At 38.9% G+C, this 25,860-nt stretch overlaps 1 protein-coding gene across 1 annotated transcript in view; it reads right to left on the bottom strand.

Annotated features, from left to right (window-relative positions):
* LOC126161969 (otoferlin-like) overlaps positions 1–25,860 on the bottom strand; it is a 994,328-nt gene that overhangs the window by 97,321 nt on the left and 871,147 nt on the right. The window contains exons 24-27 of the mRNA XM_049918162.1: positions 15,614–15,729; positions 10,503–10,646; positions 725–973; positions 79–213 (exon numbers count right to left, since the gene is read on the bottom strand). Coding sequence (XP_049774119.1) covers positions 79–213; positions 725–973; positions 10,503–10,646; positions 15,614–15,729 — 644 coding nt within the window. The remainder of the gene's footprint in view (positions 1–78; positions 214–724; positions 974–10,502; positions 10,647–15,613; positions 15,730–25,860) is intronic.

Genomic DNA, 25,860 nt, shown 5'->3' with positions numbered 1-25,860 from the left:
TGCTGCTAATTTTAACTATTTACAATGTTTTCTTTTTCTGTTATATAATTCTTAAATTTTAGTATTGATGGTTCTTACTTTGAATGTTCCAACAACGCGGCTTTCATCTTCTGTGTCATCACCAGTTTTTTTTCCTCTGTACAGGTCAAATGTGAGAAGCCATTCTTTAAAACCATTGTACTCTGGCTGCATTTCAAGTTCATTTGGATAGATCTGCCAAGAAAAATCAATAAAAGCTGTTGTTACAACATATGTAGCACCATCACAGGTTTGTGTGCATATATACATTTGTGTGTGTGTGTGTGTGTGTCTACTGCTGACAAAGGCCTTAATTGCCGAATGCTTTAATTGTGTGAATCTTTTTATTGTGCCTATCGTGACTCAGCATCTCTGCTATATGGTGAGTAGGAACTTTCCTTCTCTGGTATTGTTACATTCCATCCTGGATTTTCCATTGTTTGATAGTAATGTTTTGAATTACACTTGTGTTATTTATCTTACATTGTTACTGTTAATCATAATTATCATTAAAGAATAAATACACTGAAAAGTAAATAACAGAGTGAAGACCTTGCAATGGCCTCGCAATATTTATGGTTATCTGTATTGAAAAATATTGTTACAGCTTGAGTTTGCAAAATAAATATTTGATATTATGGGCTATTTTTAATCAGACATGAAAAAACAATTACATGGGCTGGTGATAAAAAAATATATTTCTTGCCTTCATTATTGCAGTTTGAAGCTCACTTCTCCTTCTCATACTTTTAGGGCTGAGACGAGCCACAAATTTTGCAGCTGTTGATGTTCCTTTCAATGTGTGTTTCTTTTTTTCAGTGCTTCTATCACTGCCAGTCCATGAAATATCTCTATTAGATGGCTGAAACCCACTATTTTCCTCAAAGTATATTGGCAAAGATCCATTTTGCTGACTGTGCATCTGTGCAACCTCTTTACGATGTTCTTTACTTTCCTGGACAGATTATTTACAACATCGTAATTGTTGATATAAACAATAACTGATAATCAACATACAAATTACAGATTTAAAGTTAAAAATAATATAAAGTAGCATCTGATTCAATGGGTATACACTATCTACAAAAAATACAACAAATACTGATGGTTAAAAAAATTAATTACCATCCTGAATAGTTTATTGTAACAAATCAATATTTTTAAATACATTGACAGTAATTGGATCATAACATTTAAGTCAAAGAAACTGTACATATCTGTCCATTCATTTCAACAGCATGAACAAATGCAAGAACAGTGACGAAAATAAATAGATAATTCCAAACATCGCATTTTAAGGTTTTACACAGAACTACTAGAAGGCACTACTGAGATGTGACTTTACTACTGCTTTCAACTTGAACATTTGTTATTGTTTAAGCAATAGCAGCCCAAAAATTGGCCAGGTTATTTGTTTACAGAGAGTGTTTAAAAAAAAAAGTATACGAAAAAACGGAAATTCCACAAGAAGATTTTAATTGGATAGTTTTTCATAATTTTTGTAAAGGTCAAACTCAACAATAATGCCTCCTGCCACTTTGGTAAACTTTTGGTAATCAATTATGTCCAGAATGGACTATTTACAATTGGTTTACAGAATTTAATTGTGGCCATGATTCCATCAGTAATAAACTTTTGAAGCTTAGCCAAAATTGAATAGTCCATGGGTGTACTGTCAGTACATAGTGTCCAGTGAATACAATATTCTGGTGATCAGACATGTCACCATCATCCAGTGTGCTGATGAATTGACCTTCTAGGGACGCACGGCTGACAAATTTCTTTCTTCTGTAGGATGCCCCGCACGTGGCTTGTGCCATAGTGCAAGTGTCGATAGTCAAAGATGCAATTGTGTTGGTGAATGTACCTGTGTGTCGATGGTCAAAGATGCAATTGTGTTGGTGAATGCATCTACTCAATGTGTCAGCATGGATGTAGGCACTCTGTCTGTCCTGTCCACCAGTTTGTTGTGTTTACTGATGTATTTTTCATCAGACACAGTGTTGGTTCCCAAGCCTTTCTGAGACAGCAGCAGTCCTAGTTGATAAGAGAATCGCTGGCGTGTATTTTGATGACTTTTCAAGCAATGCTGTTCTAGAATTTTAACATTTGTGCTAAAATCCCAGTGCATTAATATTCCATTGCAAGAGTCTTGGATAAACAGTGCTCTGTGACTGCTGACTTGTTAGAATATATTAGTCAACTGTGCCATTGGTGTTCTCAGCAGCAATGTTTGTCCAATATAAATCTTCCCCTAATGGCATGAATCTGGTATATTCAGGCCTTCAATAATCCAAGGTCAGCTTAGATATTCTCCAATAATGCCCATGATTTACTGGGCATACAGAAAAAAGTTTGTACCCAGTGCTTTTTCAGGATGTGCCAAATTTTTCTCCAAAGCACACCACTGTATTGTAAAAAGGCTGTGGCTGCCTCTTTCTCCATAACTTCTTCTACCTCCTCAGGTTGCACTGCAGTGACAGGGCACAGACAGTGCCTGATCTGCCACTCTGATTAATCGTTTTTTCAGAATACAGTTCTGAGACGTTCCAGTTACTGGGTGAGAATCTCTGAATCTGCAAAGACTTGTGCCCTGTCTATTAGCATTTTGAGCATCCCACTTCGCTGTGCAGGATCGAAGTGGATACTGGTCAGTGTGCATTGCTTCCTGGTATACACAATGGCTCAGGGTGCCATCTGTTCTTCTCTTGAACGTGACATTCAGAAATGGTCTTCCCTCTGTCTCAGTCTCCATAGAGACTGCTATGGAGCCAGATGATGAATGTGTCATCCACATAATAGAAAACAACAGGTTTCCATTTGTATGACTTTAGGGTTCCTTCCTCAATATGCTCCATATAGAGACAGGCAACCACAGGCTAGAGTGGGCTACCCGTTGGAACACTCTCCTTCTGTTCACAGTATTCTCTGTTAGAAAGAAAATATGTGGAAGTCAAACCATGTGTCCCCAGGAGGTCAACTTGTCAGCGCACCTGATAATGATGACATATCTGACTGCCGAAATATGGTGTCCACTGCATACCAGTACACCTACAGACTGTTCATTTAATTAATATGCCATGAGAAACTGAAAAATCATGTTAATCAAAATTGGTTGGCATTCCAATAAACACTGATGTTGTGAGCTATGTAATGAACACATTAGCATGTAACTTACCATGAAATAAAGGCATTCTTAAGCATATCACAGAATGTAGACATCTGACTTCAAATGAATACTCTTGATGGCAAAATTTGATTGTTTTGCAGAATATTTGCTACAATACAGCAACTACTTTGTTATGCTATAATTGCATCATTGTCTAATAATATCAAATGTGATCTTTTAGGATTCATCATTTCTTTCAGTTGCTTGTTCATGCTTCAATAATGGTGCTTTGTCTTTCTCTTTACTATTTTACTTTTGAGTATCCTTCTTTCTTTGATACCAAAGTTTTACCAGCTTGTGTTTCACCACTAACATTACATTTTCATTATTTTATTGATCTTCTTTCTTACTTTTCCCCAGGTAAAAATTATGTTCTTGAGATACCACAGTTAAGACAAAGCGGAAATGAACTTGCCAGACAATGTCCTGTATTTTGATATGGGCTGAGGCAGAATTTATACTGTACATTAACACCCACACTCTGCAAAACACTGTGGAGTGCGTGCACAGGGCACACCCGTCGTACCAGTTATTACGGTTTTCTTCCATTATAATTATGTATGAAGCACAGCAAGAATAACCGTTTAAATGCATCTGTGCATGCTGTAATTAGTCTGATCTCGTCCTCATGATCCCTATGGGAGTGATATGTAGGGGTTTGTAACACATTCCTAGAGTTATCATACAAACGTGGTTCCTGAAACTTTGGAAGTAGGCTTTCTCATGACAGTTTATGTCTATCTTCAAGATTATATTAGTTCAGTTCTTTTGAAGTCTATGACACTTTGCAACAGGCCAAACAAACTTATGACTATCCATGCTACCCTTCTTTATATATTTTCCATATCCCCCATCAGACCTGTCTGTAACAGGCCTCACACCCTTGAGTAATATTCTAGGATGGACCACACTACTGATTTGTAAGCAATCTCCTGACTGCATTTCCTTAGTAATCTACTAGTAAACTGAAGACTGCTACCTTCTTTACCCATGACTAAGCCTCTGTCATACTTCCATTTCAAATAATTACAAAGTGCTACACCTAGGTATTTGTACGAGTTTACCAATTCCAGTTGTGACTCACTGGTATTATAGCCGTAGGATAGTATGTTTTATTGTTCTGTGAAGGGCACAATTTTACATTTTTCAAGATTTGAAACCAGTTTTCAATCTTTGCACCACTTTGATATCTCATAAAGATCTGACTGAATATTTGTGCAGTTCCTTTCACATTGAACATCATTACAGATAACTGCATAATCTACAAAAAGTTTGAGGTTACTATTATATTGTCTGCGAGATCATTAGTATACAACATCAACAGGAAGGGACCCAAAACACTTCCCTGGGGTACACCCGTGGTTACCTCTACATTTGACAATGATTCTCCATCCCAGATAAAACTGCTGCATTCTCACTACTAATAAACCCTGCTATGGTAATCATTGGAGGCTTCATGCATCACTCTCTTGACAGCCAAGCATGTTTCATTTAGCCCTATGCTTTGTTTTACATTCATTTTTCAGTAGTCTCGGTTTCTCTGGAAGTTACTTTACAATTGTATGACTGATGCTTGTTTGATGTGTGTGTGTGTGTGTGTGTGTTTTTCCCCCAGCATGGGTAGCTGGCATTGTCAAACCTTCACCTTCCATTGCTGGTCGTGAACTGGATCAGAGCTCTCAGCTACAGACTATATGTACCTGGTGTGCCAATGTCCAAGGGCCTTTCTGTGGCCATTACTGCTGCAGTTCTTCCCTTTATACCTGCAACAGTTATTTGCTCCAGCATGGGAAACAAGGTTTAATTCACCTTGAGGCTTCCTGCTTTCTTGTTGAAGCTATTGTCATATTTTTGTATTTCTACTGCTTCCCTGAAGAAATGGGTGTGATAGCACTGTTCTACAGTGAGAACTTCTGTGTTGGTGAATTTTACTAGGTGGATGGTCTCACAAAGCATATTCTTTGCCACAGCCAATTTCTCCACCTGTCCCATCCTACAACATCACTAACACTGGGTGATCCCAGTGTTGGTTGTTGTGCAGTCATTCCAACATACTCTTTTCCACATGTACATGGTATACTGTATATTCCCAATACTGCAAGTAGGTCCATTTTCTCCTTTCCTGATTTGAGACAGTCTTTGACCTTCTTTGTCAGTTGATAAATAGTCTTTCTGCTGTAACTGCACAATATATGGCCAATTATGTCAGCCACACTGGGGCTGTATGGCAAAAAGGCTGTAACCAACATTTCTTGTTCCAGTGTGTCGCTCCTCTGCATTCTGTGAACCAAAAACTAAGCATAGATCCAGTGAAGCAGATCTCTTAGCATAGATACAGAGGACACTGAGCAACATTGAAGGCTGAACACCTTGTTTGTAGGGATTACCAAAAATCTGTAAAAATAATGTTACATTAAGACTGACTGTTAGTTCTCCAGGCTCATCGATGTATGAAATGGTAAAACAATTGGCCTCTTTGCTCCAGCCGCACATGGGAAAGACTGACACACACATAAAGGACTCAGGATATTTCATTGAGAAGTTGACAAAAGTAAAACTTTGACTAAATGACATTCTGGTCAGTTTCGATGTTGTTTCTTTGTTTAGCAAAGTGCCACTCAGTGATACTCTGGAGTATATCAGTTCCATTTTCCTGCAATACATCATCAGGCTTTTACATATATCTCACCATGAGCTATTTCATGTGCAATGCCAACTTCTGTGAACAGCAGGAAGGCATTGTCATGGGTAGTCCACTCAGTCCAGTAGTGACCAGCTTCTTCATGGAACATTTCAAAGCACAGGTGCTGGACTTGGTATCTTTTAAACCTAAGGTGTGGTGCAGATGTGTCAATGGTACTTTCATTGTGTGCAACCATAGTGAGGAACAGCTTTATGACTTCTTAAGAAATGTGAATAGTCTCCATGCCAACATAAAATTTACCCTGGAGGTATAAAAGGATCAGCAGTTACCTATTCTAGATGTGCTGATCATGAGGAGTGGTGAGAACCTGGAACATACTGTGGGTTTAAAACTGACAGACATGGACCATTACCTGTACAAAGTGTGAAGTCACCACCCGAGTCAGAAAAGAGACAAGATTAATACCCTTATAATGTGAACAAGATGAATATGTGAGCCACAGCACCCCAGGCATGAGATACAACACATAGAAACAGTTCTGAGGAGCAATGGGTACTTCTCCAGTTACATAACAAGTGTCACAGAATCTAACACTCAGTAGAATGACACATCAGAAAAAGAAATTTGGGTGCAGCCTTTCTACCACACATTTCCAGAGTGATGTACATAGTTGGCTGTATGTAGTGAATATTCAGTGTAAAGACCATTTATGAACTGACAGAGATGCTCAAAGAGTGTCTCAGATTGGCAAAGGAGGAATGGGACCTGGCTGCAAAGTCAGGAATATACTGTATATCATATACATGTGGAAAAAAAATTGTTGAAAAAACTGGACAATCAATCAACACCAGGATCACTGAACATAAGTGGCATTGCATGTTGGGACAGTTGGAGCAATCAGCTGTTGTGGAGCACTTCCTGTGCAAGAGTACCGTATTTACTCGAATCTAAGCCGCACTCGAATCTAAGCCGCACCTGAAAAATGAGACTCGAAATCAAGAAAAAAAAAAAATTCCCGTATCTAAGCCGCACCTGAAATTTGAGACTCGAAATTCAAGGGGAGAGAAAAGTTTTACGCTGCACCTCCAAATCGAAACAAAGTTGGTCCATTGTAATACGAGAGACAATTTAAGTCGAATGAATGATGATACAGCTACAGTAGGTTCGAGTTGTAAGCTTAGCAGTTAAGCTTTACTAGGTAGCCATTGCTATGCATCACGCGCTCTGTCCGTATTTATACGGGTACCTTTCCTTTTTCACGTGCTTCGTCTGGTTTGAATTGATTGCTTATTTTGCTTTGATCTGGTAAGTGCCGTTCTCTTTGTTATAGGTGTTTATGTCACTCTAAGCTGAAAATGCATTACTGTACTGTGTCATGAATTGTTTGACGCATTCTGATAATGAGTGTTTACGGCCTGTCCCCGCTTGTGGCATGGCTTGCTTTTGTGCGCGCTACCGCCGCTTACAATTAAAACAAGAGAGGAATCATTTCATTAGCAAAACAATGGCAAGAGACTGCTATTTGTTGTAACTTACACTGCTGCTTTCTTTGATAATGATCAACAAGAACCAAATAATAGACTGCTTTTGATAGAAGACGTTCTGACCGAGAGTTTAGCGAAAACTTTTCTCCGTTTGAAAATCTTTGCAGACGCCTCTTTGGTACATTAAATTCTGCACAGAAATTAGAGTCATCTTAGATTTAAAAATCTAGTCAATTGCCGTGCTTCATTTCTGACTGTATCACTATTAGGCATAAGAATAATACGAAAATAAACATGACATGATATGTATATTCTTCCACGTTTGCTGTTGTCTCACCCTAGTTTTGTAGTTTATTAAGCAGACAGGATTTAAATGAGGTAGCAGCAAACACGAAAGAATACATGGCAAAATGTTTATATTCGTATTATTCTTATGGCGAAGAGAATACTGTATGTGATTCACAATTCATGAAAGTTCCTATTAGCAACCATTTCTTCTCACAGGTTGAAAAAATTCAGAACCTAGAGTTGGTCATATTGACCAACATCCCAAACAGTCTTGCCAGTCCAATTTTCGTAGTACATTGAAATGCTGCTACATTCGAAAATGAACAATACGGAATTTCTATTTACTTCATTGGATAATGTATAAAATGCAGTGGTCGAAACTCAGGGCGGAGAAGAAGGCTCGTCTTCCACCCTTTTTTTTTAAATTTATTTACTGACGCGGAGGTTTTGGCGCCAGTATTTATCTTTGTGCCTGCAAAGCATGCCTGTGCAGTGCTACATATATTCGACGGCAGAAGTTAGTTGTGGCGCCACCTACCAACATTTTTCAGAACTTCCGCTTACTTTGCACTCGATTCTAAGCCGCAGGCGATTTTTTGGATTACAAAAACCGGAAAAAAAGTGTGGCTTAGATTCGAGTAAATACGGTAAACACTTAGTAAAATATGATGACACAGAAGTTCTTACTGTAGAGAGGAGTTATCACATCCACTTGTTCAGAGAAGCTATAGAAATGCACAAATGTGACAACAGCTTCAAAAAGAAAGAAGGAAGCCTCAAGCGGAATGGATCTCTGGTTGCTGTGCTGCAGTGAACAACTGTTGCAGGTAGCAATGAGAAAAATGCAGTGGTAATAGCCATACGCTTGGCCTGGAGTGCCAGGTACATCTGCAGCTGTGAGCTCAGCTCCAGTTAACCATGAGCAATGGAGGGTGAAGCTTTTACAATGCCAACCACTCTCTCATGCAGGTGAAACATTAGAAAAATCATTAAACAAATGCTGATTGAAGAACCTAAGACAGAAGCCAACAGACAATTTGTTAGTCTTTGGAATTTGAGCCATAGTTCCTCTACATGTTTCTGTGTTGAGCTAAAAGTTTCAAGTTCCTCATTCAGTTATGACACTACTGCTTTTCTGTCTAATTTACTGAACTAGTCTTTTCTTCTCAGGCCATGTACTGAGTCTTCCCTCAACTGCTTTCTGGGCAACTTTTTTGAACTCCCTTCTTTTCCTAAACCTCACCAGTCCTATCCATTTTCACGTAACCTTCTGCTAGGAGATGGAGCCACCAGCTCCAAAAGCTTGCCATTTATTTAAGCTTTATATACATTTTCTTCTGCCACCACTTGGTGAGCAGATTTTTTATTTATCCATTACATTACTGAACATACAGATCTTTCTTTTTGTTTTAGTTAACCTTTGTATTTTGGTATTCTTTGTTGCTACTGCTGCCTCATGGTCAAGTATTGTGTCTTGTCATGTCTACCACCAACAAAACGTACCCCTAATGGTTGTTGATGGGTGAAGTCTCTTCTGATGATTATAGTATGATATTATGCTTAAGAGACTTTCGAATGGGCCAACTGATATTTTTCTAAAGCTCAAAAAGGGAAGTTAGGGCAAGTTAATATATCAACTCAGTTTCAGAGATAATATTAACAGGCTTTGCAAAGCAGAGGTGACAGTGGTGGTCGATAGAAGATCCAGTTATAATTTTATGCGGACCCTCAATACTGAGTCTTGCTCAAACAGTCTCATACGCAGCTTCAATTTCTATTTTGATGGATTTGATTTAGTTGCCTACTGCAACAAATACACCACCTCCATTTCCCATTAGTGTATCCTTTTGGTGTATGCTTAAATTTTTCCCAAAAATCTCAGTATAATCAACTTTCAGTTTTAACCAGCTTTGTGTACATATATTATTTGAACTTCACTGCCTTTTAGGGAAGCTTAAAACTCTGGTGCTTTGTTGTGAATGCTTTGACAGTTAACCATTAGGATTTCAAAACTGTTAGCTGTGGAGTGTGTTTCTTTGGATCTTACACCAATACCTCTGTGTTTCCTACAGCTATTGTTATCTAGATGGTATGAAGAATTGCCAAATATAAAAAAAAGCTGTGTGCACCTCATGCACAATCAGCTACCATGGTACAAGCCTCTGATATGTAGTGCACACCTGAACCATATATGGGTAAAATCTAATTTAACATGTAATTCATGTAACATCTAAACATCAAATTCAGTTGTGGAGTACAGAACAACTCTTTGTCTGTTAATTAGATGTAATAATGGACATGCTGTCATTGTTTTTGGAGGCCACACATCCAACTATGATTATAAATTGTTTGTAAATTTATTCTTAATACAATTTTACTTTCTTCTGTTGCACAGTTTGCCTCTTTAGTTCAGTAAGTTTATCTGTGGTGATTGGTAGGTAAATCCTACCTACTAACTGCAGAACTAGGAAGGCCTGATTTGTGGACACTAGGTGTGCTTGACTAAAGTTAAACACAGAGTTTTGCCTTTTGCAGGCAAAATAGCTGTAAGTGATTGTGCAGCATCATCTTTTTAACGCTTGCAGTAGTAATATAGCATAGTCAATAAACGTGGTCAAAATTGGAATTTTGCAGAAGTCTCACAAGGGGAAGTTAGGGCAAGTTCATATATCACCTCAGTTTTAGAGATAACATTAACTGGCTTTGCAAAGCAGAAATACATGCTGGGAAACAACAATAAGTTAGAAGTTTCAATGACGCCTGAATATAATATGAAATTAATTTCACACACACACACACACACACACACACACACACAAACACAAACACACACCACCATTGCCACTGTCTTTCATTGATTTATTTATCTCTTAAAATAAGATTAGTGAAGAGTTTATACCTCTATCATGGCTTCCACAGAGGCAAAATACTTGGTCCACCAGTCACGATTGCTTTCATCATTATCTGCTTCATCAATACTTTGTTTTCTTTTTCTGTTTGCCTCTGTTTTCAGGTCCTTTTTTGATGGTATATGGCCTGTACCCTGTAAATAAAATGTTTATTTGTATTTTGTAATACAATAACAATTAATCAAGTAAACTTGGAGATACACCATAATTTAATTGTAACGATGAACAACTTTCAATTCATAAACATATCTTAGTTATCACATCTAGTGTTACACTATAATGAATGTATGAAAGAAGAGGAGTCAAAATGTCAAGAGAGCATGAGGTGCTGGATGTAGAGTGGGCCACTATCTTGTCAGAATATTAATGACAACAGTCTCGAGACCCAGCTGGACATGCAAAGGAATGCAAAACTTCACTCAATATGCTCAGGAAAGCCTGAACAAAGATAATATAAGAGGTACTTTCAAGATCAAACTGATCAACCATTTTGAAGAATTGGAGATTGACGAGCATGGAAACACAGAGATAGGTCAGAATTGGAAGGTGGTCACAGATGCAATTACAAAAAAAAATCCCAAGAAGTAATTCCAAATTAAATTAAGGGTAAACAAGGGTGATTTGATGAGGGATGTGAAGAAGCTATCTGAGAGAGACAGCACACCAATTTACTATAAGTAACAAGTAGTATGCAGGAAGAAGGAAAATCGAAGTCCAAAGAAATACAACAGCAGTAATAGGCCACACTGAGGAAAGCAAAGAGAAGATTTGTAAGAAACATAACGGAGGAAACTCAGCAAGACTTGATGGAAATAGATGTAAAGAACTATGTAGGAAAGCAAAGAGGTTTAAGGGAGGTTCAAAGCACCAACACCAATTCAGGAAAGACACCAATGGAAGGATACTAACAGAGGATCAAAGCACTGGAAGAAGATAGTTGAACATCTCAGGAATCTATTACATTGCAAAGGACCAACTGAATTATTCAAGTTTACTTACCCAATAACAGTGCATCCAGAAAATACTTCACTGATCATTGTGGATATAAGGGAACAGGTTAAAAACCTTAAGAATGGCAAGAGTCCAGAAGAGGCTGGATTTGCTGCTGAACTTCTCAAGGCTGCAGACAGAGCCCTCTTCTCCAAAATCCACAAGCTAATTGTGTCAGTCTGGACAGATCAGTCAATACCAGAGAAAAGGAAGTTAGCTGTGATATATCCCACACATAAAAAGGAAGATAAATTGGTATGTGACAACATAAGGACACTGCACTATTCAGCATCTGCTACAAGATGATCTCCAACTGTCTACTAGAATGAATCAAACCATTGACAAAGAAATAACTGGAACTATGGACCAATTCTTTGTCTTGAAACAGGTTTGTGAGAAAACGTATGAATATGGCAGAGAATTATATCTTCCCTTCACAGATTTCAAGAAAGTTTACAATAGTGTCCATAGACTGTGTCTTTTTACAGTTATGACATAATATAAGAAATTGGTGAGAACAGTAGAGATACATTTCAGTGATGCAAAAGCTAAGGTCAAGATAGGCAGTAAAATGACAGAAAGTTTCCAGTGTGTACACAATTAAGAGAAGAAGATGAATTCTGGCTGGAGCAGCAGAGAAAGCAGTTGTGTGCATCAAGTGTGCTTGCTTTTGTGAATGTATGTGCATTTCTTTCCTGAATAAAGATTCAGTTGAAATCTTAAAGTGTAACACTTTTTTTGTTGTGGCTGTCTGCAACTTAATGTGTCATCTTTATGGTGAGTAGCAATCTATTCTTTTCATAATATTGTTGATATTCCAACTCGGACTTTTCATTGTTTCAACTGGATGATCAAATGTTTGTATTGAATGATACTACTCAGACATAAAGTTTACATAAGATTTCCTTTATTACATGCAAAACAAAGATACTCATCTAGTTGGTAGTGTGGGTTGGCAATCAGTATTCTTTATAGTCTGGCTTTAAATTTTGCTCTGGGGAGTGATGTGACTGATCTCAGTAATGCAATGGCTAGCCTCAATCCTGCATACAGTGGGCTTCTTTGACAAAGTACACTTCTAGTGGGATGAAACCGATCTTTGTTTCTGGTGTTGCATTTGTGCAGCTCATAGTTTACATTTTACATTAAGTGTTCAGGCCAACAAGATTGATTTAAAAATATACATATTTATAACAGTCAATACCCCAGCTCTAGCAATCTAGGGCAAGGAGGTAGGTTTAGTACATGTGTATCATTGCAGTATTTTATAAGCATATTTATTGCAAATGTATCAATTTTAGCCAGTTCGCTTGCCAGAGAGTGAACATGCATATCTCATTGAAGTGTATCTTGTATTGTTAACCCCAGGAATCTTACATAGTTTTCTTCGATGGCAGTGTCAGTTTCAGTACACAACTGAATTTCAAAATTGATCTCTTTTGTGGGATTACTGCTGTTTCTTGGTGCTGACACTAAGATGACTTTCACTGAAGTACTGAATTATTTCATTTTTGATACAGCTGCACAATATTTCTAATTTGTCATAATATTTATGCTTGCTTACAACAGATGTATCTCAAGCATATAGAATTATGTACCCCATAATTTATATCAGATCTGTTTGTACCATTTGCCATTTTTAATAGCACAAACTGCTTTCTCTTAGTTAGATAAGTTTTTATTAGATAATGATTAATGCCTCTGATGCCTATGTTCCCGAACTGTTCTAGGAGAACTGTTATACTGACACAGTTGTATGGGTTTTCAAGATCAAGGATTATTTCTATAACATAATCCTTCTTTTCCATAGCAGATGTTACCTCATCAATAAACTGTGCACCATCTACCACAGTTGATTTGTTTCCAATGAAAACATTCTGAGTCTCAAAGATTAGTTTATGCTTTTTTTAAAATGTGACAATTTTACTGTATATGACCTTTTCTATGATCTTTGAGAAGACGGGAAAGACAGAAACTGGTTTGTAGTTTTCTATTTTCACTCTGACTCATTTCTTGCAAACTTGTGTCAGCAGCACTATTTTCAACAGGTTAGGAAAATTTCCTGATGTTAAGATACTATTAATTGGAATGGAGAGGGGTCCAGACACGATGCCAATGCAGAATTTTAGGCTGTTCATATTTAGCCCAGCATACCACACAGCCTTAGAATTTCATGATGCCTTTGCTATACTTTTTATTTCAATGGTGTTGTTGCAGTGAGGTACACACTGTATGTAGAAGCACTACCCTTAAAGTTATATTTGAGGTTATTGAACACATCACTGATAGATTTACCAGCAGAAGAGAAATATTCATTAAAGTTATTTCAGTATTCTGTAGGCATTCTCCTCCCCCATGAACCATGGACCTTGCCGTTGGTGGGGAGGCTTGCGTGCCTCAGCGATACAGATAGCCGTACTGTAGGTACAACCACAACAGAGGGGTATCTGTTGAGAGGCCAGACAAACGTGTGGTTCCTGAAGAGGGGCAGCAGCCTTTTCAGTAGTTGCAAGGGCAACAGTCTGGATGATTGGCTGATCTAGCCTTGTAACAATAACCAAAACGGCCTTGCTGTGCTGGTACTGCGAACGGCTGAAAGCAAGGGGAAACTACGGTCGTAATTTTTCCCGAGGGCATGCAGCTTTACTGGAGAGCTGCATCAAACCAGTCCCAGGACTGAAGACCACAACAACAACAACAACGTTGGCATTCTATTGTAGCACCAATGTGGTTTACTCCGAGGTCATTAATGAAATTACCCTTGCTAACTCTTTGTTTTGCAGTATCCTGCTAATCAAACAAAGCCTGCTACCTGTTTTACGTACATGTGATCATTCCATTTAATATCCATGCAAATTATTACTCTGACCAATTCCAGTTGTGACTCAATGATATTTTGGTCATAGGGCACTTTTTTTATCTGGCAGAGTGCACAGTTTTACATGCAAGTTTAATAAATGTTGGTGTGGTACCAAGTCAAATGCTTTTATAAGTCAAGAGGTACTGCATCCACCAGATTTCATTGGTTGATGGTTTCCAGGATATCAAGTGAGGAAAGAGTGGGTTGGGCTTTGCATGACAGTATTTTTAAATCCATGCTGGTTGGTATGGAGGAAGTCATTCTGTTTGAAATACTTCATTTGACCTTAGGTATCCTACAAGAGATTCATGTTGAACTATCCATGACAATTTGGGTCCGGAATATGATGTTTTTCAGGTATACTACTACAATTATCCCAAAATAGCACTTCTGTATTGTAATAGCTTCAAAGAAACATGCCTTTTGCTTGCTGTAAGTTAAGTTATTTATTTAACTTTTATAAGATAAATAAAAAACAAAAAACATTTTTCTTTTATACTGCAATTTGTATACAGCTGCTACAGAAACTTGTTTCTATACTGTGTTTTGTGACATCCAGCAGATATAAATTTTCCAGTTGTAGAGGGACTCTTATTGTTCTGCAGTATTGTTACTTGATATATGTAGGAATTCTGCATGAATTGAATGCAGCATTTCCTAACAATCTGTTTTGTGGATGTCATTGATATTGTACATTAACAAAGGTTAATGGTAACTCATGACTCATCTTTAGGGATGTTCCTAGAATCTTTGAGAATCTGTGACCCTAAAAATGGAGTTAACACTTCCATCACTTGTCCACATACATGCACAGGTATTTGGTGAATGTAACAGATTTACATATTTCTGATTTATAGCCTTATTTTCAATGTAGGCTCCACTATTACAAAACTACAGTCAAGATTTCACCACACCACACCAAATAACAGTGACCAGTGTATACCCACTGTTAACCTTATAGCTATTCAGGTACCTGACTTTTAGCAATGTCTGCAACATCATTCTCAATTTGTAAATGACATTTTAGCATAATTTGTTAATGATAACAGCTATGCAAACTAAAATGTTAAAACAATAGATCAAAGGTGGATAACAAATGTCATCCAATGTAAATTACTTGTTTCTTACTATGCCACTTCACTTGTGTCAGACACAGATTTTTTTTTTGCTGTCACAACTCAATCAGTAAAGCTACACACAAATAAACTTCATTGCAACTTATTGGAAATTACAAGCATGCAACATACTTACATAATCTAAAATGATAGGCATATCTTTTGGCAGAAGTGGACTGTTTTCCTTATTGTCATTGTCAATAATGACAAGGTTGTTTCCTCCTTGTTGACCTGAGCTGTTTGGATCCATGTCTGAAATGAAAATATTATACTTAAATTACAATGTCAGGGGGGAAAACATTTGTAAAAACTAGTAGTCCCCAGGATATTGGACAAAAAAAAAAAAAAAAACGATATTGCTTCATATTACAATGTAAGTGATTCAATAAGAGAATTATTTTATATAAACAGGGGTCCTATTTTCTCTCTTTCTGGGATTTTAAGGACGTTTCATGAGCAAGGACAGAGACAGATAATGTCCAGCTGGCTTAACCCATGTGATCAAAATTCTGTTTCTTGGCCTAAGATATAAAACCAACTGTTTATCTAAATTTCTTTCAGACAGGTATAATGGTTGCAACATAAAATTATCAACACATTTTTAAGCTGTCCATTCTTTTACCAGCCTACCTTACCATAATTTCGTTGTTCCCATGCCACAAGAGTCAACAGTAAGCTTGAGAAGACATCTTTTAATTTTAATGTATTCAGTACTGAATACTGTGTGTTGTGCTCTATATACCATGCAGAGGAGCTCTTTAACCATAAATATTACAAAATTAAGAAATGTAACAATATTAGGAGAAGGAAAGTTGCTACTCACCATATAGCAGAGATTGTGAGTAGCAGAGAGACACAACCAAAAGACTCTCACAATTAAAACTTTTGGCCACTAAGGCCTTAGTCAACACTAGATACACACACACACACACACACACACACAAACACACACACACACTCACACTCACACTCATGCAAATGCAACTCACATACGACTGCAGTCTCAGGCAACTGAAACCACACCAATGCATAATGGGAATGGCGACTGTGTGGGTCTAAGGAGGAGGCTGGGGTGGGGAGGGAGAGGGATAGTATGGTAAGAGTGATGGACAGTGAAGTGCTGCAAGTCAGACAGAGGTGGGGAGGGGGGGGCAGGAAATAGCAGAAAAGAAGAGAAATAAAAAGACTGGGTGTGGTGGTGGAATGCTGGCTGTGTAGTGCTGGAATGGGAACAGGGAAGGGGCTGGATGTGTGAGGACAGTGACTAACGAGGTTGAGGCCAAGAGGATTACAGGAATGAAGGATGTATTGTAGGTAAGGCTCCCACCTGCGCAATTCAGAAAAGCTGTTGTTGGTGGGAAGGATCCATTTGGCACAGGCTGTGAAGCAGTCATTGAAATGAAGGATATCATGTATGGCAGTGTGTTCAGCAATAGGATGGTCCACTTGTTTCTCTGACACAGTTTGTTGGTAGTAATTCATGCAAACAGATAGCTTGTTGGTTGTCATACCTACATAGAATGCAGCACAGTGGTTGCAGATTACCTTGTAGACAACGTGACTGGTTTCACAGGTAGCCCTGCCTTTGAAGGGATAGGTGATGTTAGTGATCGGACTGGAGTAAGTGGTGGTTGGAAGATGTATGGGACAGGTCTTGCATCTAGATCTATTACATGAGTATGAGCCATGAGGTAAGGGATTGGGAGCAGTGGTTGTGTAAGGATGGACGAGTATATTGTGTAGGTTCGGTGGACGGCAGAAGACCACAGTGGGAGGGGCAGGTTATACAACCCAGCTACCAATCCCTTACCTCATGGCTCACATCCCTGTGCTAGACCTAGATGCAAGACCTGTCTCATACAGTCTCCCACCACCATCTACTCCAGTCCGACCACTAGCATCACCTATCTCATCAAAGGCAGAGCTACCTGTGAAACCAGTCATGTGGTCTACAAGCTAAGCTGCAACCACTGTGCTGCATTCTATGTAGGCATGACAGCCAACAAGCTGTCTGTCCACATGAATTACCACCAACAAACTGTGGCCAAGAAACAAGTGGACCACCCTATTGCTGAACACACTACCAAACATGATGCCCTTCATTTCAATGTGCCATATGAATCCTTCCCACCAACACCAGCTTTTCTGAAATGTGCAGGTAGGAACCTTCCCTGCAATACATCCTGCGTTCCTGTAACCCTCCTGGCCTCAACCTTCATTATTCACTGTCGTCATCCATTCAGCTCCTTCTCTGTTCCCAATCCAGCACTACACAGCTGTCATTCCACCACCACAGTCTTTTATTTCTCTCCTGTTCTGCTAATTCTCCTCCCAACCCCCTCTAGGCAGCCCCCCGCTCCCCCCTCCCCCCATCCTATGTCAGACCTGCAGCATTTCACTGTCCACCACCCCCACCATACTATCCCTCCTCTCCCCATCCCAGCCCCCTCCTTACCCCCATCCAGTCGCCACTCCCATCATGCACTGGTGCTGCTGCTTGCAGTCTTGCAGTGGAGTTCCAGTTGCCTGAGACTGCAGTCATGTGTGTTAGTCGTGTTTGCACGAGTGTGTGTGTGTGTGTGTGTGTGTGTGTGTGTGTGTGTGTGTGAGCATCTAGTGTTGACGAAGGCCTTAGTGGCCGAAAGCTTTAATTGTGAGAGCCTTTTTGTTGTGCCTATCTGAGAGTCAGCATCTCCACTATAAGGTGAGTAGCAGCTTTCCTTCTCATAATATTGTTACAGTCCATCCCGGATTTTCTACTGTTTAAATTTAACAAATGTGTAATAATTTCTTTCTACCTTCTTTGTTCTTCATTAGTTCACATAAATAATTTCATTTTGTTCTTCTTTCTCATTCATTAGAATGGCTCTGAGCACTGTGGGAGTTAAAATCTGTGGTCATCAGTCCCCTAGAACTTAGAAATACTTAAACCTAACTAACCTAAGGACATCACACACATCCATGTCCGAGGCAGGATTCGAACCTGCAACCGTAGCGGTCACGCGGTTTCAAACTGAAGCGCCTAGAACCGCATGGCCACACTGGCCGGCATTCATCAGACCTGATCCCCTAACTTGATAATGTTTTTAATAAAAGTCAACATTATGGGATGAATAATTGATAACTATCATGTATAGAACAAGCAGTTTCATGAGATAACTACTGTCTGAATGTGTAATATGAAGGCTTTTTGGAAATAATGTCTACTTTCATTCAACATGGAAAGTAGTGGAGGCAACAGAATAGTTACTACAGTGATTCATGCACTAAGTGAGTGTGCTTACAGCTGCAATAGCAAGACAGACATGTTGCATTTCATTTGCTACAGTCATCATCATCATTTTGGACAATTTCCAGCCTCTGGATGGGTCTGTATGGATCATAGGCCTATGCATCGTCTTCTGTCTTGTCACCATGTCTCCATCTTCACCTTGGTACAGTCTTCTCCTTTCTTCTGGATGCATTCCTCTACTCCTTTCAGCCATCAATCTCTCGGTCTTCCTCTTGGTATCTTTCCTTCCAGTTTCATCTTGTGTATTCTCCTGGGTATCCTCTTCTCCTCCATTCTCTTAACATGTCCGTACCATCTCAGCCTTGATTTCTCTATCTCCTCCTGTAATGGTTCCACCTTCATTAACTCTCTGATCATGTGATTTCTTAACCTGTCTATCTTTGTCACTCCAATACTGTTTCTCAAGAATTTCATCTCACCAGCTTGTACTTTGCTTTTCTCTCTTCCTTTCATAACCCACATTTCTGATTCATATGTCAGGATCAGGACACAGTATGACTGGTATATAACCTTTTTACTGATTTGAGGTACATCCTTGCTCCATATCAGGCTTCTGACACTCTTCTGAAATGCTTCTGCTTTTCTCACCCCCTCGTTTATTTCTCTGTCATTTTTTCCATCTTCCTGTATCAGGCTTCCTAGGTACTTGAAACTCTCTACTCTCCTCAATTGTGCCCCACCAACGGTTATTTGCATTGTCCCTCTCTCCTTCTTTCTTGTTGTGCTAATCATCTCACTCTTACTTATACTAAATTTCATCCCATAATCTTGTACTGTTCATTCCCATATGTCCAACTGCTCTTGTACTTCCTCCTTCTTATTCCCCCAAATCATCAGATCATCTGCAAACACCATAGCTTTCATATTTCTTTCACCAGTTACTTGTGCTACTGTACTCATTATATCATTCATCACTATAATGAAGAGTAATGGTGAAAGTGCACTTCCCTGCCTCAAGCCATTCTTCTGTTCAATCCAAGCTGATCTCTCTCCTCCCACTTTGACACAGCACACATTTCCATGGTACATTTCCCTTATCCTCCAAATAATCTGTTTTCCTACTTCTCTGTTCTCCAGGGCTTTTCACACTTTGCTTCTATGTATACTATCATACACTTTTCCAGTGTCCGGAAAGGTCATTAGTAGATCTATTCCATATTCATAGTGCTGTTCCTGCAGTTGTCCTTAGACCCACCATAGACCTTCCTGTTCTGGAGCCATGTTGCTCTTCTCTCATTCTTCCTTCTAATTTTGCCTGAATTTGTGCTTCCAAATTTTCTCAAAAATCTTTGCCCAATGACTCATCAATGTTATCCCCCAATAGTTCTTGCACTCTTTTCTACTTCCCTTCTTAAAGATCAGGACAATTATTCCCTTCTTCCAGTCTTCTGGAATCATCTTCTGTCTCCACACAATTTTCATTACTCGATATAGTCATTGTATCCCCACATATCCAGCTGCTCTCACCATCTCTACACTTAGCCTCATCCAGACCTGGTGACTTCCCTCCCTTCATCTTGTCCAATGTCTCTTCCACTTCTCCCCATGTGAGGTCTTTTTCTATTTGCTGTTCTCACTCTTTTTTTCTCCTCAGCTTGTTCCTCCTCATCCAGGTCTCCATTCGGGTTCAGTAGTTCTTCAAAATACTCCTTCCACATATTCTTGAGTTCCTCTTTATTCTCTATATCCTGTCCACTTTTGTTCACCATTCGAGCATAATCTGTCATACCACTCTTCCTTTTACTTTTAATTATCCCATATAACACCTTTTTTGAACCTTCACTATCCTCCTCCATCATTCTGGTCCACTGTTCCATCCACTTTCTTCTTTCATCCACCACCACTCTTTATGCTTCTTTCTTGCTTGCCAGATCCTCTTCTCTTGTCTTTGCCATTCTCTTCTGGAAACATTTGCCTACAGGAGCCATTCAATTTAAGTGTTGCAACTTAAAACCCTTCAAATGTGAAATCTGATCTCTCAAAAACCTCAGCACTGTGGACTTTTACTCTGAGTTTTGTGTTGTGTAATATGGAATGAATGTGATTAGCAGAGGTGGTAGGCATGAATGGTGTCATTTGTGTAAAACTGGGTTGATGACACAGTCAGCAATAAACTGGTACAGAAAAGTGTTACAAAATTCCTGAATATTGGTGTTACATGATATTTTATGTGTTTTTAACCATTTTCCAAAAAGTTTTTAGGATATTTTTCATGAGCTTGTCCTAACAATTAGGATACAACAAGATTCGTGCTGATTGGGTTGCAAAACCTCTTTCTGAAAATTGTAAAAGTCAATGTAGCCTCTTTGGACTTCCTTTTTCTCTATGATGTACAGGAGAAGACTCTTTGAATAGAATCACAACTTGTGATGAGGTATGAGCAGGGGCAAAATAGTGGTCAACAGTTTGGAGCTGTACCAACTCACTGAATAAATTTTGTTAAAAAAAGGTAACTCTGTTAGCCAGAGAGCTTATGACTAGCAATTTCAGGGATGATAAAGATCTTGTCTGAGGATTTTATGGAATGCTGAAAAACAATTAGTTCTAATGCTGTGTGTGAAATATTAATGAAACTGAGAAGAGCCATAAAAAACAAGCGACATCATCTCTTGAATACCAGTAATGTGTTTTTGCATGACAACGTATGACCACACTCTGCCTGCAAAACACAAGATTTGTTATATAAATTGAAATGGTAATGGAATACCATACAGAAAACTGTAGGTACTTTTTGAATAGCAATAAGACAGTTGTGGCTGTCATTAGCCATCTACCACAGTTTGAAAATAACAGTGACACTGAAAAAATATATTGGTACCACACTAGTCTTTAATGATTACCAATGGCTATGACACAAGTTACATTCACAACTGTAAACTTATATGGAGATCTACACTTGGGAACAATGTGCAACTGTTGTGCAACTTATGTACCACACCTTATAAAGTTAATATTATGAAGAGGATAGAGTACTGCTCACCATATAGAGCAGATGTTGATTCACAGAAAGACACAACAAAAAGACTCCTGAACATGTGAGTTTTCGCCAAAAGGTCTTCTTCTTAAGTAGACAACACCCGTATATTCACACAAGCACAACTCACACACACATTACCATTGCCTCTGGCTGCTGAGACGCCAGTAGCCAGAGACAGTGGTAATGTGTGTGAGAGCTGTATTTGCATGAATATGTGTGTCTGTGTTGTCTACTTTGGAAGAAGGTCTTTTGGACAAAAGCCTACATGTTTAGTAATTCTTTTGTTGTGCCTGTCTGTGATTCAACATCCCCTCTATACAGGGTGTTACAAAAAGGTACAGCCAAACTTCCAGGAAACATTCCTCACACACAAATAAAGAAAAGATGTTATGTGGACATGTGTCTGGAAACACTTAATTTCCATTTTAGAGCACATTTTAGTTTCGTCAGTACGTACTGTACTTCTTCGATTCACCGCCAGTTGGCCCAATTGAAGGAAGGTAATGTTGACTTCAGTGCTTGCATTGACATGTGACTCATTGCTCTACAGTACTAGCATCGAGCACATCAGTATGTAGCATCAACAGGTTAGTGTTCATTACGAACGTGGTTTTGCAGTCAGTGCAATGTTTACAAATGCAGAGTTGGCAGATGCAAATTTGATGTATGGATTAGCACAGGGCAATAGCTGTGGCGTGGTATGTTTGTATCGAGACACATTTCCAGAACGAAGGTGTCCCGACAGGAAGACGTTCAAAGCAATTGATCAGGGAGCACAGAAAATTCCAGCCTATGACTCGCGACTGGAGAAGACCTAGAATGTCGAGGACGCCTGCAATGGATGAGGCAATTCTTCGTGCAGTTGACGATAACCCTAATGTCAGCGTAGGAGAAGTTGCTGATGTACAAGGTAACATTGACCACGTCACTGTGTGGAGAGTGCTATGGGGGAACCAGTTGTTTCCGTACCATGTACAGTATGTGCAGGCACTATCAGCAGCTGATTGGCCTCCACAGGTACACTTCTGCGAATGGCTCATCCAACAATGTGTCAATCCTCATTTCAGTGCAAATGTTCTCTTTACGGATGAGGCTTCATTCCAACGTGATCAAATTGTAAATTTTCACAATCAGCATGTGTGGGCTGACAAGAATCCACACACAATTGTGCAATCACGTCATCAACACAGATTTTTTGTGAACGTTTGGGCAGGCATTGTTGGTGATGTCTTGATTGGGCCCCATGTTCTTCCACCTATGCTCAATGGAGCACATTATCATGATTTCATACGGGATACTCTACCTGTGCTGCTAGAACATGTGCCTCTACAAGTACGACACAACATGTGGTTCATGCACGATGGAGCTCCTGCAAATTTCAGTCGAGGTGTTTGTACGCTTCTCAACAACAGATTTGGTGACCGATGGATAGGTAGAGGTGGACCAATTCCATGGCCTCCACACTCTCCTGACCTCAACCCTCTTGACTTTCATTTATGGGGGCATTTTAAAGCTCTTGTCTACGCAACCCCGGTACCAAATGTAGAGACTCTTCGTGCTCGTATTGTGGATGGCTGTGATACAATACGCCATTCTCCAGGGCTGCATCAGTGCATCAGGGATTCCTTGTGATGGAGGGTGGATGCATGTATCCTTGATAACGGAGGACATTTTGAACATTTCCTGTAACAAAGTGTTTGAAGTCACATTGGTATGTTCTGTTGCTGTGTGTTTCCATTCCATGATTAATGTGATTTGAAGAGAAGTAATAAAATGAGCTCTAACATGGAAAGTAAGCGTTTCCAGACACATGTCCATATAACATATTTTATTTTTTTGTGTGTGAGGAATGTTTCCTGAAAGTTTGGGAGTACCTTTTTGTAACACCCTGTATAGTGAGTAGCAATCTAACAATATCATAACACTGTCATTACTTCATCCTGGATTTTATATCATAAAGTTAGCAGGACAACAGCCTGCTCTACATGTGGCTAACTATTACCAAAAATTATTTGCAGCTTTGTAGTAGCAATTTATGAATAACAAACAGATACTTAAAAACTGGCAGTTCTTTTGATGCATCAAAGATTAGAATAATAAGTCATGATTTATTCATTAATATTCACAAGACATTATATCCTGTTCCTAGGTAAGTCTAAGTCTGCAAATCTAACCAGACACAGATGAAAATTATCAAAGATACTGACACTGCAGCATAACAGTCCAGGTCAATTCACAGCCAGTGAAGCTAAGAACATGTTTGTACATTTGAAATATTTCTCAAAGACATAAACCCCAACATTTATCAATTGTACATTCCACCAAAATAAGCACTAAATAATAAGTATGAGTAGATGAAAAAGAGAATCTGGATGAGTCAATGGATATCTGGAGAATATTCTGCTTGGAAAAATTTTCAAGCCCTCGAATACTGAAGAAGTACCATACATTGTAATAATGTTTGTTTACAGTGAAAATGTATTAAATATACAAGCTGGTTGAGTCAAAATAAAAAATGCTTTTACTTGCTGTAAGTTATAGCACCTGCAGAAAATGCTGGCATGCCAAATGAACTCTATATCAAGTAAATTATCATTTGAGAACTTTGCATAATTTTATCAATAATTTGCATTTTTTCTATCATGCTTCAGATGTTTTTTTTCTAAGTAAAGCTCACTAAATAATGATATGAGTGATTAACTATGTTTAGGAAACATTATACAATTATTGGCATAAACAAGGAGCTGAATGTTATAAATCAACTTCTGAATTGATACTTTTACAATCAGCAGAACGGCAAATTAGGTTGTCATCAGCAATCGACAACAGTTTGTGAATAATAGTGACAATGAAAAATATATTAGCACAGTACCAGTATTTAATGACTCTCACTGATTGGGAAAGAAGTGACATACACAGCTGTAAACCTACTTCATAATATATCATTGGAAACAGTGCATAACTGTTACATGAACAAAGTACTGGGTGATTATAATTAAAGCTAAATTTACAAAACACTGTAGAAATAGCACCACTGTTCAGAACGACATCAAATTGCAATGGAATATTATCGAAGATGGGGAAAACGTACGGCAAAAGAAAAAAAAAATAGTGTGAAAATTGATCAATAGATGGTGCTGTATGTGTCAGAATATGTAAATGAAAACATCCGTCATGTGCACAACCCACTGAAGTTGGTATAAACAAGCCGGGTACATGGCTTTTCCCCTTTTCACGTCTTCAACATTCTGTCTCAAAGCAGAATTGTGCTCTGCTTGTAAAGCTGTATAACAAGAATGATAACTGTGCACGCATCACTCTGCAGAAGTTCCAAACACTGAAGGGTTTGAAAAAAGGTGTTGGTCCAGTGATTGCCGTAGGTCTGGAGAAAATGATTCGGAAATTCAAAAAGACATGTTCTTTTGGTGTGTAACCTGGTAGAAGGAGGAAACGAATTGATTCAACTTCAGTGGAAGCAGTGGCCACAGCAGTGCAGGAAGAGACAAGTGGTGGTGTGCAAACATGCAGTGCATGGAGAATCGCCCGAACACTGGACATACCTGTGAGCACCATGCATAAAATCCTATGAAACATCCTTCTTTGCTATCCATTCAAAATTACCCATGCGCATGAGTTGCTTCCTGCTGACTTCCAGCAAGAGAGACCTTTGCTTTAGAATTTCTTGCTCACATAGAAGTGGACAACGACTGGCCAAGGAAGATTTTGTGGACAGACGAAGCCCACTCCCATCTGACAGGATATGTCAATACACAGAATTGTTGAATATGGGCAATGGAAAATCCACATGCAAATCAATCAGTATCACTTCATCCTGAAAAGATCACTATGTGGTACGGGTTTATGGCATCATTTATCATAGGGCCATATTTTTTTTAAGATACAGGTGCTTCCTTCCATGTTACCTGTACCATCACTACTAGAGTGTCTTTTGTGCAACCACATCATTCCAGCTCTCCAGCAGCATGGATGGGATCATTTTTATGCAAGATGGTGCATCTCCGCACATTACATATCCAATTAAGCAGTTGCTGAAGTGCCATTTCGGAAATTCTAGAATTATCAGCCACCATTTCCCTACAGCCTGGCCATACCA

This window comes from Schistocerca cancellata, chromosome 1, assembly GCF_023864275.1.
Source record: "Schistocerca cancellata isolate TAMUIC-IGC-003103 chromosome 1, iqSchCanc2.1, whole genome shotgun sequence".
NCBI lineage: Eukaryota > Metazoa > Arthropoda > Insecta > Orthoptera > Acrididae > Schistocerca > Schistocerca cancellata.
Note: the sequence above shows the minus strand (reverse complement) of the source record. Positions and strands in the feature narration are given on the sequence as shown.